The sequence below is a fragment of the Notothenia coriiceps genome, unplaced genomic scaffold (assembly GCF_000735185.1).
Source record: "Notothenia coriiceps isolate Sejong01 unplaced genomic scaffold, NC01 NC01_scaffold00027531, whole genome shotgun sequence".
Taxonomy (NCBI): Eukaryota; Metazoa; Chordata; class Actinopteri; order Perciformes; family Nototheniidae; genus Notothenia; species Notothenia coriiceps.
This window is the reverse complement of record NW_011360232.1, coordinates 59,437-74,220: the sequence shown is the minus strand read 5'-3', so window position 1 is coordinate 74,220 and position 14,784 is coordinate 59,437. Positions and strand designations below refer to the sequence as shown.

At 42.7% G+C, this 14,784-nt stretch overlaps 3 protein-coding genes across 6 annotated transcripts in view; 2 read left to right on the top strand and 1 right to left on the bottom strand.

The window, feature by feature from the left end:
* Positions 1–287: 287 nt before the first annotated feature.
* LOC104957645 (SUN domain-containing ossification factor-like) lies at positions 288–5,226 on the top strand. 2 transcript variants are annotated; one of them, XM_010785290.1, is made up of 3 exons: positions 288–376; positions 1,259–1,311; positions 2,002–5,226. In XM_010785290.1, the coding sequence occupies exons 1-3, from the start codon at positions 307–309 to the stop codon at positions 2,284–2,286; spliced, it is 408 nt and encodes a 135-aa protein (XP_010783592.1). In that variant the 5' UTR covers positions 288–306; the 3' UTR covers positions 2,287–5,226. The 2 variants fall into 2 exon arrangements, with proteins under 2 accessions (XP_010783592.1, XP_010783591.1); XM_010785289.1 differs by having other exon boundaries at positions 1,256–1,311.
* Positions 5,227–6,248: 1,022 nt separating this feature from the next.
* On the top strand, positions 6,249–8,189 carry LOC104957650 (histone H2A deubiquitinase MYSM1). The gene is made up of 6 exons (XM_010785294.1): positions 6,249–6,323; positions 6,523–6,595; positions 6,690–6,760; positions 7,343–7,417; positions 7,498–7,576; positions 7,989–8,189. The coding sequence occupies exons 1-6, from the start codon at positions 6,268–6,270 to the stop codon at positions 8,187–8,189; spliced, it is 555 nt and encodes a 184-aa protein (XP_010783596.1). The 5' UTR covers positions 6,249–6,267.
* A 316-nt stretch (positions 8,190–8,505) lies between these two features.
* Positions 8,506–14,784, bottom strand: part of suco (SUN domain containing ossification factor) — a 37,791-nt gene continuing 31,512 nt past the window's right edge. For all 3 annotated transcript variants that reach the window (XM_010785286.1, XM_010785287.1, XM_010785288.1), the window contains 5 exons: positions 13,957–14,040; positions 10,780–10,858; positions 9,263–10,612; positions 8,996–9,083; positions 8,506–8,910 (listed from right to left, as the gene is read on the bottom strand). In XM_010785286.1, the coding sequence (XP_010783588.1) occupies positions 8,716–8,910; positions 8,996–9,083; positions 9,263–10,612; positions 10,780–10,858; positions 13,957–14,040 (1,796 nt within the window). In that variant the 3' untranslated portion in view covers positions 8,506–8,715. The remainder of the gene's footprint in view (positions 8,911–8,995; positions 9,084–9,262; positions 10,613–10,779; positions 10,859–13,956; positions 14,041–14,784) is intronic.

The following is a 14,784-nucleotide window of genomic DNA, read 5'->3' as shown; positions in this document are numbered from 1 at the left end:
CAAACACACACACACACACACACACACACACACACACACACACCACTATGGCATGTTGCTACCCCGTAAGCTTGAGTATTATGTGTTCCTCCAGTTTTAGATCTGTCATCATGATCTCCGACCTACACCCAGTTTTATGATGCTGCTTTCGAATAAAACGTATTACTTACATCACTTGAGACTTCATTGCCAGAGGCTGTCACTCCTGTCTTGCCACTAATTGGATGACTCTGGAACAGTGACAATGTCAACGACACAAATGTCAATGTAATTCTTCTTGTCAGGTGTTTCTCCTCCTATGACGATATGAGCCTAAAGCGCAGGGTGACCTGTCCGCTCGTTCGCTCCAAGTCCTTTCACTTGTCCTCTACAGAAGGTAAGATTCCACACACACACACACACACACACACACACACACACACACACACACACACACACACACACACACACACACACACACACACTACTGAAGTCTTCCCTCAAACCTTTCCTCAGTTCTCCTATCTAGAGCTACATTCAGGTTTGACACTACAGTCATAGCTCATTGCAAAGATCACATTATCGCGGCTATAGACCTTTTTAAGATGTTGCATCAGACTGCTGCAGCTCTTTCCGCATAACTGTCCCCATTTAAATAGTATCCTTTCCTTTCTACTCCTTTTCTCTTTCAAACTCATCTGGTTTCCTCTCTCACATGTTGCCATGCTTAGTGGCCGATATCTCTGTTGCCAGTGCCTCGAGCGACACAAGCCCAACGGGAGAGGCTGGTGCCGGCAATAAAAAGAATACATTCTTTGACTCATGAAACCTCAAACTCCCCCTGCTGTTCATTATCCCTCGTGTGTGTGTGTGTGTGTGTGTGTGTGTGTGTGTGTGTGTGTGTGTGTGTGTGTGTGTGTGTGTGTGTGTGTGTGTGTGTGTGTGTGTGTGTGTGTGTGTGTGTGTGTGTCTGAGAGGCTGTCATTGCCAGCTTGTGCCCACATGCAGGCTTAAGAAATGTATAATAATAGAGCATGGTGCTTTGCTGGCTCATGGTAGACATTTGCAAGTAGTAACAGATAATGACATAACAGACTCTCACTGTGATTTTAGCTTTACCCTTGTTTTTAGTTTAAGAAAATACAATTAGCGATGATTAAAATTGATGTTTGCATCTTTAATTCAAACTACTTGCAAGGTCACTTCATGCTTATTACATGTATGTATTCCTGTTTGCCATTCCATCATTAACCTAGCCCCTCTCTCCCCTCCCCAGTAGGTCCCGATGACTTGTACATTGTAGAACCTCTAAGGTTTTCTCCAGAGAAAAAGGTACAGTGTATGTTCCACCTGCTGTTGGCTGTGACGCCCGTCGTTTTAATAACTTGAGTGCTGTGTGTTTTCTGGTGTCAGTCAGTCTGTACTATAAGTTTGCTGAAGCAGTGAGTGGCTTCTTCGCCAGTCACTGCTTTCTGATCTCAGTGGAAGAGCTCGGATAAGGGGGCACCTGAACAGTGTTATTATTGAGACCAAATACCTGTTAACCACTTCTTTGCGAACACCGTGGGCCTTTTCTCTGCTTTATGCAATGTAAAAAAACACTTCCCACTCAAAACATTTCAATGTGAATAATTTGCTGTGTACTTATATTACAAGATTCAAGGCTTTATTGTCATGTGCACATTGGCTACAGTGTAGATATGGCAATGACAAACTTCAGTCGCAGGCTCCTCCAGCAGTGCAACATAAATATATAGAACAAATCAAACGGATCAAATGGTGCAAGAGAACAGTACAGCTTTGGGATCATTTATAAATACATTGTTTAGATAAGAAGCTTTGATACTTGGTCCCTCCAAACCCTAGATTCAATCTTTCCCTATGGAACTTCCCCCCCATCTTTGTGTGACCGTAGTGTTCAGCACAGTAGTGGTTAATATGGCGTGTCAATATTTGATGTATCTGCTTTATTTAAATGTTTTTTCATAATGTCTTCCTCCTGTTTCATGTTTTCCCTTGCAGAAAAAGCGTTGCAAGTCAAAGTCTTTGGACAAGGTTGACATTCTGAAGCTGGCCGACCCCTGTGCTCCTCTCACAAACGGGACTCTGAACTGCAACGGCTTCCAACCTTGCCCCCCTTCCCCCCCTCCTCCACCACCACCACCACCCCCCCCTCCCTCCTCCTCCTCCTCCTCCTTCCCCTCCTTCCCTTCCACCACCTCCTTCTTCCTCTGCGGAGGAGGCGTCGTCACTGCCCACCTGCACCTCCTCAGAGACCAGCAGCTGCAGCTCGTCCACCCACTCTGAGGAGTCCTACACGAGCCGCCTCCCCCCCCCCTCCCCCATCCGCTCCTCCACAGACCTGTGCAATGGACACAGCCTGCCTTTCTCCCTCCAGCCGTCTCCCACCAAGTCCCGGCAGGACAAGCGCTCGATGAAGAGGAGGAAGTCCCGGCAGACGGAGCTGCAGTTCCCTGCCCTGCGTGGGGGGGGCGTGGGTTCTCTGCCCAGCCTGCAGCAGCTCATGAAGGGAAACAAGGAGATCAGTGTTGGACCATCGGGTTGACAGCAATCACCGGACATGTCTGAAAGCCCACACTTTAACACAACTTTCTACTCACAACACACACACACTATGTGGTGGCAGATCTATGAGGAGATGAGGTACTTACTGCATCCCAAAGAACCACATTTCCCATGAGCACCCAGGCGCACCGTGGAACTGAAATGGCTGTGGCAGCAGAAGCTCCACAACAACCAGTCCTTAACCACTCCTGTCAAAGAGCTGTTTACGGTTATGTGCCTTTATATCTGTTCTAGACATTTTAAAGCTAAAAATATTAAATGTAAAGAATTGTGAAAGCGGACGAGAGAGAAACTGCAGTGGGGAGGGAAACATTTAATCCAGTCAAATCCATTGAAGTGTGTTCAAGGTGTTTTCTCTTCTTGATAAGCACATTGTCCCATGACAGTTGAGCACCAGTAAGCTTTTATCCCCACAAAGTGAGGAGGCCTCAGCTCTACGTTCCTTCACCCCCGGGGGCATCAGGAAGTATTAGGCTTCTCTTTTGGATGAATTGTGTTGTCGTGACAGACGTGGGGAGCATAACAAACTACTTCTCTTCTTTCATTGCCATCATTTAATCCATTCTGTCTCTGTATTGCATCCTCACATGACTGCAGGTGTGTGTTCTGGGACCAGAGTGTTTCAGCTCTGCTCCTCTTCCTCTGTCTCCGTCAGTCTGTTCCAAACCAACCATCAGAGCTGAATGAAGAACATCACGTTACCTGTCTGAATGTGTTAGTCCTCTCAGTTTAGTGTCCTGTTTAACCTCAAATTACAAATACAATCCCAGCAGTCTGTAGGTCCTACTAGGCCACAAAGAGATGTTTCCTACTCAGTCAGTTTGGGCTGGGCCCGAAAAGCTTGCACATACTGTACACCCATTACAGAGAAATTGCAATAATACAGAAACATGTTGTGACTGTGAGGAATGTAAAGTGAAGAACAGGCTAGAGGTAGCCATGGTGTTCGATTTTCTTTTTCTTCGTATATAACTGAGCCATGCTCCTCTTTTATCGTTGCTGGTGTGGTTGGTTTGAATTATTCACATTACCAGTATGTAGACATGAATTAACTGTTTTCGAATACAATGTACTTTAGGAGCACATTGGGCTGCAGAGCTGAATGTTTACACACACACACACACACACACACACACACACACACACACACACACACACACACACACACACACACACTACTGGGAGTTCAGTTTTATTTATGTATTTATTTATTTAAATGACTACAGATGTTTTTAACCTAACTTGCATGTCTCCCGATCCTGCAGTGTCAAGTAAGTTGATCCTCGTGAGTATGTTACAGAAATATGACGGTGAAATGCCCTCAACAACCGCACTGACACATGGCCATGGTAGATGGCTAAACCACGGACAGTTTTCTTTTTCTTTTTTTTTACATTTTATCTTCGGCTCTGACATTATGGCCGCCACTTATTCTGTTTACCTCGGCCTGAATTATCAGATGGGATAGCAGTTACATGTCCTGCAGCAGATAACAGGATCCTTTTAGTATTGATTTACACAACTGCAGGCTTTTTAGGATCGTCACACTGCTGGTTTTGTATTTGCTAAGAGCTGCTGGGTAGATGGAAGTAGAGGAAGTGAGTGTAAATTATTCTTCTTTCTTCCGTGTGCTTTTTTTTAGCACCTTTGTTGGATCGCTTTCCAAACGATTTTAACTCGCCCCGTTTATGATTTCATGACTGACCTGCGCTAAGACTCAGATTTGAATAATGTGAGAAGGGGTATTCTTTTTTTTTTTAATAATAAAATATATTTTGTATTGTATGTATGCAGTATGTCTCTGACTGGCACTGTGTGGTTGGTCTTGTGAACATTATGACCGAGACAGAGATTTTTCATCTTACTCCATCAAAAGACACCATTACCTCTGCTTCTACAGCTCCTTTTGTCTTTACATATCTTTACCCACCAACGTCACCTCTGACCTCCATTGCACGACTTTCCGTAACTGTGAACAAAAGTTGAATATGCCTGCGTTTATTAACCACTCTAACATGTTCTCATTAGAAGCTAAAAGTGCTTATCACTCTCCACGCCTGCTTTCCCGACTAGCTAATTATTTTTATTGTGCATCTTCACTCTCATTGTACGCTCTAGTCTTTTAATCACTTGTCATTGCTCTTTGACTTCGGTTTTGCCCCACCTTGAATGATACTTGTGGTTTGTGAGGAGAAGATTATGAATCTATGAATAAAGGGAACGCAGCAAAGATGGTTAAATTAGGAACACTATAATTGTGATTCTGTTCCACAAACCAAGCAAATCATGAGGTTTTTTTTACCCTTTTTGAATCTGTATGATCTTACGTTTGTGTGTGTAAACCCGTATGCATGTGAGAATTATTTGTTGATCTCATGTATGTGTGTCTGTGCTGTGAGACTACTTTGAATTGACTTACCCCGAAACGCAGCGAGTAGGGAGAATGTCCTCGGAAAGAAGTTCTAGGAGCTCAGTGTGCACTTTGTATAACTCCTCATGCCTTTTTGTTTTTCTACCTTAAGCGTCAAGTGCTATCTTTTTTCTCTCTCTGATTACTCTGAAGAGCTGCAGAGTATTTTGGAGCAACAGTGAGTTACTACAAAACTGTAGTGCCATTAGAAACTGTGAATTTCTAAATAAAACCTTTTTTGTTGTCTTTCACTTTGTTGTTGGTTTTTATTATGGATGAAGAGAGACGCTCACTACCAAGTAATGTGGATGCTTTGAAACTGACAGTTGGAGAATAATTCACATGAATGTGCATGTGATATATCCGGCAAAACTTCACCTGCTTGGCTTATAAAAACAACACTTGGGCTTTTTTTTTTGTTAAGTGTTAAACAGCATATATGTTCGGGAATGATAAACAAGCTTTAAAAAGCTCTTGCTATGAATTAAAATCCAGCAGGGCAGTTTGGGTCTGTCTTTAAGCCATCATCATGCACTGTGCAGCTATATTACTTGATGGCAAAGATACATAATTGTACATAAACACTGTGATGAGGACATTTCTATTTTTGACCGAGATTCTTGATGACTTTCAAAAAGTTAATGTAACATTAGACAAAAGTAACTTTTTTGGTGACTTGTTTTTCAAAAGGGTTGATCTATTGACAAGAGATAAAGAAGAACAGGAGCACATTGTGCAATTAGATACTAGTCATTGTTAATCATTACGTGATTACTTTCAATAACATGTATATGTTTATAACATATGGCAATTTTTAAATGTATTAAACTTTTTCCTGATGGCTGTTGTATACACAAATACAACAGCATTCCACATGTCAGTTCTGTTTTGGTAAGGCTATTACATTTGACCAACTGTCAAATTCTGAAAATAAGAGCATTTTATTTTCATTGAATATGTTTTGAGAAAAGAGAAGAAATAATATTTGTGGAGCCCAAATGATTGTGGCAGTGTCAATTTGTTCAGTTTAAGAAGTACAATGTGTCATGTTAATAAAAGAGAATTCAAATTAGATTACATTTTTGTCACGAAAAGCAGTAGCCTACCTTGCTTAAAATGGTCATATAATCTTTATTCAGTAATTGACTTTATTTCAAAGTAATCAGACGCAGTCCTGACAATAGGATTAAACAGTGGATACGATACCTCCCACCACCAGGGGTCACTGTGAGCGGAGCTTAGCGCTGTCTTATTTCCGCTCTCTCCTCTCATGTTTACGTTTATCCACCAAGATGGAGGACGAGGTGGATGTTGACATCGAAGGAGACGAGTTTGATAGCAGTATAAGGTGAAAATATTTCCTATTTCTGTTTATTTAACATTCATGCAGTGTGTTAGTCTTGTGTGGTTTAGTGCGCACTAGTTACGGGGACGGCGGTTGTTTTCAGTCCTCAGTGAAGGCTATAGCTGCGGCTCTTGTGTGTCAGGTGGATGATATCTGTCCCTTCAGTCCGTGTTACTGTTGTCTCCTTGTGTTTGTGTTGCAGTGAACTGGGTGGAGGAGGTTTAGTCCAGGAGAAGTTCATACAGTCTGCGTGGAAGAGCAGCGCAGGGATACTGGTATGAGTTCGCGGAGCTAACAGCTAGTCCTTCAGCTCTTGTGTGATGCTTGTTGTGTTGACTGTGTGTGTGTCTCTGTCTCTGTGTTGTGCAGCCATGGGAGCTGGACAACTCCATCAGCGCAGAGAACAGGGAGGTGATAGAGAGGATGCTGCTGGAGGAACAGTATCCTTTCTCTGGCCTCAAATTCATTTCATAACACTGGGAGATCTCATAACACTGGGAGGGATGTTGTCATAATGGCTGCATAATGAACAGTCTTAAGTGGCTATACTGCAGATATGAGAGTTGCCAATCAGCAATGGTAGGGGTTCATGCTAGTGCAAAGGACAGGCCATGGATTTTCAAAAAGAAAGGCAGTGGTCACAAGCAGGAGGGGGTATTACTGAGTTACTAAATTCAAATATCAATCATATTTTTCCACAATCACAGACTCCCCCTTTATAATTGTCTTGACCAGATTATGAAGTTTCTTATTCCTTTCTGTTTAGATATTTTTTTATTTAATAAAACTCCTTCACAGATGCATCTAACTACCGAAATGTAAACATTTTCAATTACAAAGATTAATGATGAATCATTTTTAGAGCGTTTTAAAGAAGTACATTTATTAAACAGTTTCATAGTCAAGTTTTTTTTAATTGATACATTGGGTGACATTAATGTGTTTTTCTGTTCCCCGTCGTTGTCACCTGTACTATTTGTATTATACATTTTGAATATATTGGTCCTGAACCAAACATTTAGATACTACCTGACAGGTGAGGGGACTCCTAACCAGATTTGGGAAGGTGATGTTAACCACAATGCCGAAGTGAAGAAGTAAGTAAACCCTTTCTCCAGCATTCACATGAGATTACACCTCGTGGATTAAATCACACTTTCTCCTGTCTAATGTTCAGGTCTCCAGCTAAGACATCGTCCTCAGGCTCCTCTTCTCGTTGGTCCAAAGAGGAGAAAGACCTGTTTGAGGAAGGACTGGTAAGCTTACCTGTTAATAAATTGTTGTAAAGGTTAATGGGCATGTAACGTATTACATTTAGTGTATTTTTAAAGATACTAGGTTGCTAAGGTGTGTTTTTCACCAAATACCAATCAACTATGTGCAATATGTGCTATATGCGCAATATATACATTATTATATACATATGCCATTAATAACTGTGTAATATATACCTGGCTGCTAAATCCTAAGAACTGTTACAGGATTTGTATTTTGAAAAGTATTTTTTTTTACTTTTATTTTTTTATTATATTTTTTGTTATATCATAACTTAGTACTTTTTAAAAAAAATATGTAACATTAAGCTGTCTGTGGCACTTTCCTGCTGTAACGATGCACATTTCCCCTCTCTGGGACTAATAAAGGTATTCTGATTTTGATTTTCTGCAGACTCAGTTTGGTAGGAGGTGGACTAAGATTTCCAAGTTGGTTGGAAGTCGTTCCATTCTTCAGGTCAAGAGTTATGCCAGACAGTATTTCAAACACAAGGTGAGATTTCGCTTTCTGCTACCTCCGCAACACTCAGCACACTCAGCAGCACACTCAGCAGCAGACTCACACATTTCAGTTACCGTAATTTTCGGACTATAAGGCGCACCTGAATATAAACCGCAGCAGCGGCATACCACTCGGTTCCACTTTTACTTTTGCGCGCTAATGTCGATTGCCGGTTGTGGAAATTAGATACCGCGAGATACCGGCCAGGGCGCCCTGAGGGTGAAATGGCGGCCGCCCGAGTCGTCCTTTTCTGACCTCCGGCCTTTCTCNGGTGCATACATACGGGATCATCACCCGCACCAACTCATCCGACCACATCACCCCCATTCTCACTCAGCTACACTGGCTTCCTGTACGCTACCGTGTCAATACGGTAGCGTACAGGAAGCCAGTGTAGCTGAGTGAGAATGGGGGTGATGTGGTCGGATGAGTTGGTGCGGGTGATGATCCCGTATGTATGCACCATGACATCAAGTCAAATTCCTCGTCAACCTACCTGGTAATAAACCGGTTTCTGATTCTGATAAACAAATGAAATCCTAATTTCCAGGGATTTATTCTCTCGTATAAAACCCTTAAAATATCAAAACACATATAGTAAACTTAATGCTGTGTCATGTTAACAAATAAGCTTAGATTTGAACTTCGCATGTCTATTTCCTGACCCCTGTAAGCAGTGTGCAGTAGAACAGACAAAGGTTTCATTTACCTCTCTCTGAAGCTGGCTCACTGTGTCGGTGAGGTTGAGCATCAGTTTGCTGACGTTCTCCAGCTGGCTGTGCAGGATCTGGATTGAGTCTGTCTGCCTCTGGTCCTGTCCAATTAAAAAGTTACTCATTTGTCAGCCAATGTCAATAATCAAACAAACACAACTGTGAATGCTTTTCTTGTAAACAGACCTGCTCCTCAGCGATGCGGGAGGTGTTCTGTAGTTTGATGATGGTCTTATTGAATGCTCTCTGCATCTCTTCCATCTGTTTACGGTATCTGAGAGGTACACAGATGCAGAAATGACAAACTTTGTGATACCTTTCGACAGTGCAAACATTATGAACTCATGGTATACAGCCCTGTCATATTCATTTTGAAGCAAACAACAGACTTAAGGGAAGCACCATCTTAATATAGCTTTATAATACTAAGGCTTATTGTGTGCAGGGGGTTACCTCTGGCTGAGCTCCTCCAGGTATCTGCTGGACAGACTCATGTTCATCTCCAGGGCTTTGATCCTGTTGTTCAGCCTCATGAAAACACTCTCCTTCTGGCTGGAGCCGTGCACCGCTCCCCCGTTCAACAACATGCCGTTCCCGGTCATTGCTCCACCGTTATAATCTCCTCCGTTCTGCAGCTCTGCATAGAAGTCTGTAGCTGTGCGATGGACATTGCCGTTCCCATTGGTGCTCAACAGGAAGTCGTCCACTGAGTCCTCCACACGATCTCCAGCGTGAGTGAGAGAGTCCCCCTGCTCCCCGTTAGTCTGTGAGGCCTGGACATTTTGTCTCGTGGAGTCCCCACTGTCTGCGCCTGGCTTTACAGTCTCTGTGTCTGTGGATGGGAGAGCTGTGGGGAGTTCAGCGCGGGCGGGGATCAGGTCTTCAGGCCTCGACGCAGTGGGAAGCAACTGAACGGGCTGCTCCTTGGCGGGGGGAACCACAGCACCAGGAGAGGCCGTCTCAGAGGCTCCAGGCTGTGGGGGGGGGCTGAAAGTTAAGGTGGGGGTGGCACCGGAGGGATGTTGCGTCTCCGGGATGGAGACAGCAGGGAGGGATGGAGTAGGGACGGGGTCGAGAGCCGCGTCTTTAATGGGAGGGGGCAGCTTCTCCTCGTGGCTGGGGGTGGGCGATGTCAGGGAACTGTGGATGTCTGAGAAACTGTGTGGGGGGATAGTGGCGGTCCTGCTAGGCTCCAGGAGGATGGTAACCTCTGGAGTTTGTGTGTCAGTGTTTGGATGTGTGGTGGGCACCTCACCCGAGGCTTTCCCTTCATGTTGGGCCTTAACGGGAAGCTCGGGCTCTGGGGCCTTTTCTGTGAGGGGAGGAGCTTCTTTAAGGGGGGTGGGGACAGGGATAAGTGGAGGTGGGTGAATGAGGGAAGGGGGGTTTACATCAGTCTGTGTTTGTGAGCTCAGCTGCTTTCGCTTTACGCTGCGTTGCCTCTCCTTGGCCAGCCGGGCGGAGCACCAGCGGTGGAGCAGCTCCGGCAGGGTGGCCATGCAGGACAGAGACAGGGAGGAGAAGGAGGAGAAGGGACAGTAAGTCTGGTTGTCCCACTGGTTCCTGTCCGCCTCCTTCCTCGATGACTCCTCTGTCTTGTCTTCCTCCTCGTCTGCCTCATCCTCCATCAGGGTGACAGTGGACTGTCTGGGCTCTTCGTCCTCGTCCTCCTCCTCCTCGACAAAAGTGACAATCTGTCTGTCCTCCTGGGAGTCGGTAGATGAGGGGGAAGGCGTGGAAGAGTCATTGGAGACATCACAGTCCTCCTGGGCTGCAGGGGGATCTGGCTCTGCAGGCTGCGGTCTGGAAGAGGTACAGATACTGATTTAGAAGCATTTAATCAGAGCTTGGTTTTCCTGGAGGATAGTAAAAGGAAAAGTGAATCAAAACAACACTATATGTTGTCATCTTATTTTAACTCATCCTTCTGTGAGCTATAAATCATTTTGTATTCATTAAGGTGGTCTTACACTCCAGGGTCCAGAGGTGTTTCAGCTGGTTTAGGTGCAACTTCTGTGCTCTCCTTTTTTTCCTCCACGGTTGTATTAACTGCATTGAGAAAAACACAACAATCAAACAGTCGGTCACTGTCGCAGAGTTCACAGGAAGATATCACTTTTAGTGCAGTGGCAAGTTTCTCCCAAGTCCTAGTTGCCTGCAGGAGGCAGAGTGGGGAACAGAGACCCTTTTCGCTCCACAGAAGGGCTGACGAGCCCATGTTTGGGAAAGCCAGAAATAATGTGAACCAGTTCAGTCCAGTTAGAACCGACTTCTCCCTCCCTCTCTCTCTTCCCTGCTTACTCTGCGGGTGTAAATGCTAAATCAACCCTAGAAATGCAAAGACACTTTTTGCTAAAAAAAATAAAGAAAGGTTGACTTAGTGAACTTACGCCTAAAATGTCATAATTACATTGTGTCAAATTGAATTTTATAAAGTAGACTTAATTTGTGCGGCAGCTCAAAGTAAAAATAAATCTACATCCAGACTACAAGTGGTCAGTTGGTCTTTGCAAAAGATACTTGTTTCATTACAGGAGAGAAACACAAATCAGAAAAACTGAAACTGTTCAAGAGCAGAAACTAAATATAAACATTATGTGAAATCTGTGTGTAAAGCAGAGTTTTCCCTTTAACTCCATGCATCAGGGGAACAGCTGTGTAAGAGAGTGATTTTGATGTAACTCTCTGTGGCATGAACAGGACAAGGAGCAGGCTGTGGCGTCATAGGCCCCCCTCAGTCTGAATTCATCTACGCTCCACTGCCAAAAGGTAAGACACAGAGAGCCAAAGTTCTGCTGAAACGCTGCAGGAGACCTCCAGCCGACAGTCAAATAAACATCTGACTCTCAGCTCGCATACACATGGACATTCAAGGCTATGCATATGCTCACACTGGAGAAGGAAAGAAAATGACCTAGTTTGAGCAGCAGTTGATTTAAACAATATGTGAGCAGACATGTGGCAAGCTGGCAGTTAGAGGGAAAGAAAAAGGAACAGCTGAAAAAGGATAATATGAGCAGGATGAGTGGCGCACAATAAGAACAGAAGAGGTGGTTTATATGGAATGCGTTAAAAAAAATAATCATAGTACCGGTACTTCTAAAAAGGTCTTTGAATAACAGCGTTTCCACTAACTAGCGTTGTGCAATATTCTCAGTATTTATTTAAATGCGTTTCTTCTCCTTTGTTTCTAAATACTTTATGGAGCTGTTATTAGCGTTCCTTTCGATAAACTATTTCTTGGGAGAAACAGAAGAAAATTGACAATGTTTTCATCAGGTTTTCTTTTGGTTTCATTTTCTTCGTATCAATTAATTAACTTTCCTCCTCAGGCAAGACTATGAACTGTTCGTCATATTCGTTCCTGATGTTTCCAATCAGGTTTGCACAAAAACAAAATATGAATAAAGACTAAATGAATGCGAACACCTTTCCTACTAACTATTAATCAGAAGTGAGTGAATTATCCAATAGGGCTCCAAAAGACTAGTTTGTGATTGAATTGAAAACTAGTTTGGCGACTCGTGCCGAACAACCTTTTCTGAGAAAGGGAAACCATCAGCGGTTTTAAATGGATAAACCAGTTTTACTTTACATCGACTGTCAGGAGGTGTGGTTGTTCAAACAGAATAAAACAAATGCATGTCAGGGCATTCTATTAAAAAGAGAATATGTGCAGAGGCTGGGTTAATACTAGAGATGTCCCGATCCGATCACGTGATCGGGGCCGATCCTGTGATTTTCAAAAGATCGGAAAAAAAAAAATCGGGGATCGGATTTCTTTTTTCTTTTTTTTTTATAAATACNCTCGAGCACATCTGCATGAAAGCATCAACAGACTACAGAAACTGATGTTATCTTACTGACAAAGCCCTAAAGAGAGTCATCACACATTTGGGCTTGACACTTCATGAGTTATTCGTTTAGGCAGGTTGCAGCTTTTAGAAATCCGGGGCAATAAAATAAAATAAGATTTGGAAATGAACAAAATACTGTACAAACACTTTCTATGCATGTTGATACATACTGGGCAGAAGGACAACAGTGTACAGCTTTTAGGTTATAAATCATACCAGGTTTAGTACGGAGGCCAACAGGTGCAAACACACGAGAGAATTTCCTTGGGGAGAAACACGCTACAGCTTCAGAAACTATGTAAATATATTACTAGAGATGTCCCGATCCGATCACGTGATCGGGGATCGGAGCCGATCATGTGATTTTCAAAAGATCGGAATCGGGAGGAAAAAAAATCGGGGATCGGATTTTTTTTATTTTTTATAAATACTTTTTTTAAATTTTGTATTCAATGTTACAAAACAAGTCTTAAAGTCATCCTGAGGCCTTAGTTTTGGTTTCAAATGACACAACATCATGTATGTGTTGCTTCTTTGGGGCTTGTTTTCATAGACCTGGTTGCTTATTTCTCTCAAATCTGGCAACAGAGTGGGCAGGGCGCAGTGTCTAATTGTAGCAGTAAGCTAACGAGTACTGATAAGCTTTATTTTGTTTTGATCCAATGCTGCACAACTGAACTGATCCAATGCTGCTGTGAAAGAAATAAGCTATATCCATGTTGGATAGAATATCCAATTTAAGTAAAAAAATAACCTTAAGGGACAACTTGAATGTTTTTTTGTTTTTTTCTCTTAATGCATTGCATAAAGATCGGATCGGGAAAAATCGGTATCGGCAAATTGTCAAAATCAAATGATCGGAATCGGATCGGGAGCAAAAAAAGGTGATCGGGACATCCCTAGTTAATACCGTAATAATGTTGGACCCTATTCTCTCTTAAACTATAATCAAGCCTGTTACTGCGTGTCAAGCAGCTTTGAAAACTATTCGTGTAAATAGCTTCCAGAACAGTTTCACTTTGCCCATAAGAGACCTTTAAATTCCATGGTTTGTTAGCTTTCAAATGTGTCAATCTTCCCTATAAAGTAAAGTTTGTGAATGCATATAGTTCTGTATTCCAAAACTATGACAATACGTCAAACTAGTGAAAGATGTTGTATGCAGCATGGGCAGAGCTATAGAGGGGGAAATCAGATAAGTCACAATTTACAGAAGAGAGTTGTGGACATGAAAGGTGAACAGGATGGAAAATAGGAACAGGAAGCTTTAAGTGTTTGAGGGATGAGTACCTCCTGCTACTGTTCCACCCTCCAGCTCCAGCTTGCCGCCCAGCACGTTCGCAGCAATGTTGTTTACCATGTTGAGGATGGCATCTATAGAAGGAAAAGAAAACAGTTCTTTTATAACGCATTAAGTTCCTACACAGAGATTTGGGGCCAAACATGAGCTTTTTTTAAACTTCTATAACATTATATCCCCTACATGACTTTCTTTCCAGATCTTTCTTCAGATTTTAAGGTTAGCCCCGAAGGTTTGTGTGTAAATACTGTGTGTGTAGGGGTTGAGCAGCACTCTTTTTGCTCAGGAGACAGAGGGGCACCAGTGTGTTTGCACAAGTATGTGTGGTTAAAAAACAAAAATAAAGAGGTCTTGTGGAATCTGCATAATGTTGTAACCAAAACCCCAGTCTGCATGTGTGACACCAACTAGGTTAAGAAAACCAAGGAAACACTGTGCAGGGAATCTATATCTAACTCCGCAAACACACTGGTGTTATGGACCAAGAATACTCACATGATGCAAAACAAATATACTTTCATAACTATTTTCCTTTACAGACAGTATCAGTTTCACCAGACTATTTCAGTTTTAAGATATGAAAGCTCAAAATGATACACTGCTGCCACCGTTACAGAATGAGGAGGATTTCTTGGCCTTGACAAAAATAAAACCAATAAAGCTAGAAAAATACCCTCCAGTCCTTTAAATTCCTGAGTAATGTGTTCCTTTTTTTAAGGTCTTATGTATCTTTGGAACAGTTTTAGGATGATAATGCAAATACTAAATACAGAACGAACCTAACCTCTAAATATGTTTGTACCAAATTGTTGCACTTA

Coding starts and splice junctions, on each gene's coding strand:
- LOC104957645 (XM_010785289.1), top strand. CDS start 307: ATGAGCCTAAAGCGCAGGGTGACCTGTCCGCTCGTTCGCTCCAAGTCC. Junction 377..1,255: donor TCACTTGTCCTCTACAGAAG/GTAAGATTCCAC, acceptor TCCCCTCCCCAG/TAGGTCCCGATGACTTGTAC. Junction 1,312..2,001: donor GGTTTTCTCCAGAGAAAAAG/GTACAGTGTATG, acceptor TTTCCCTTGCAG/AAAAAGCGTTGCAAGTCAAA.
- LOC104957650 (XM_010785294.1), top strand. CDS start 6,268: ATGGAGGACGAGGTGGATGTTGACATCGAAGGAGACGAGTTTGATAGC. Junction 6,324..6,522: donor GAGTTTGATAGCAGTATAAG/GTGAAAATATTT, acceptor TTTGTGTTGCAG/TGAACTGGGTGGAGGAGGTT. Junction 7,577..7,988: donor ACCTGTTTGAGGAAGGACTG/GTAAGCTTACCT, acceptor GATTTTCTGCAG/ACTCAGTTTGGTAGGAGGTG.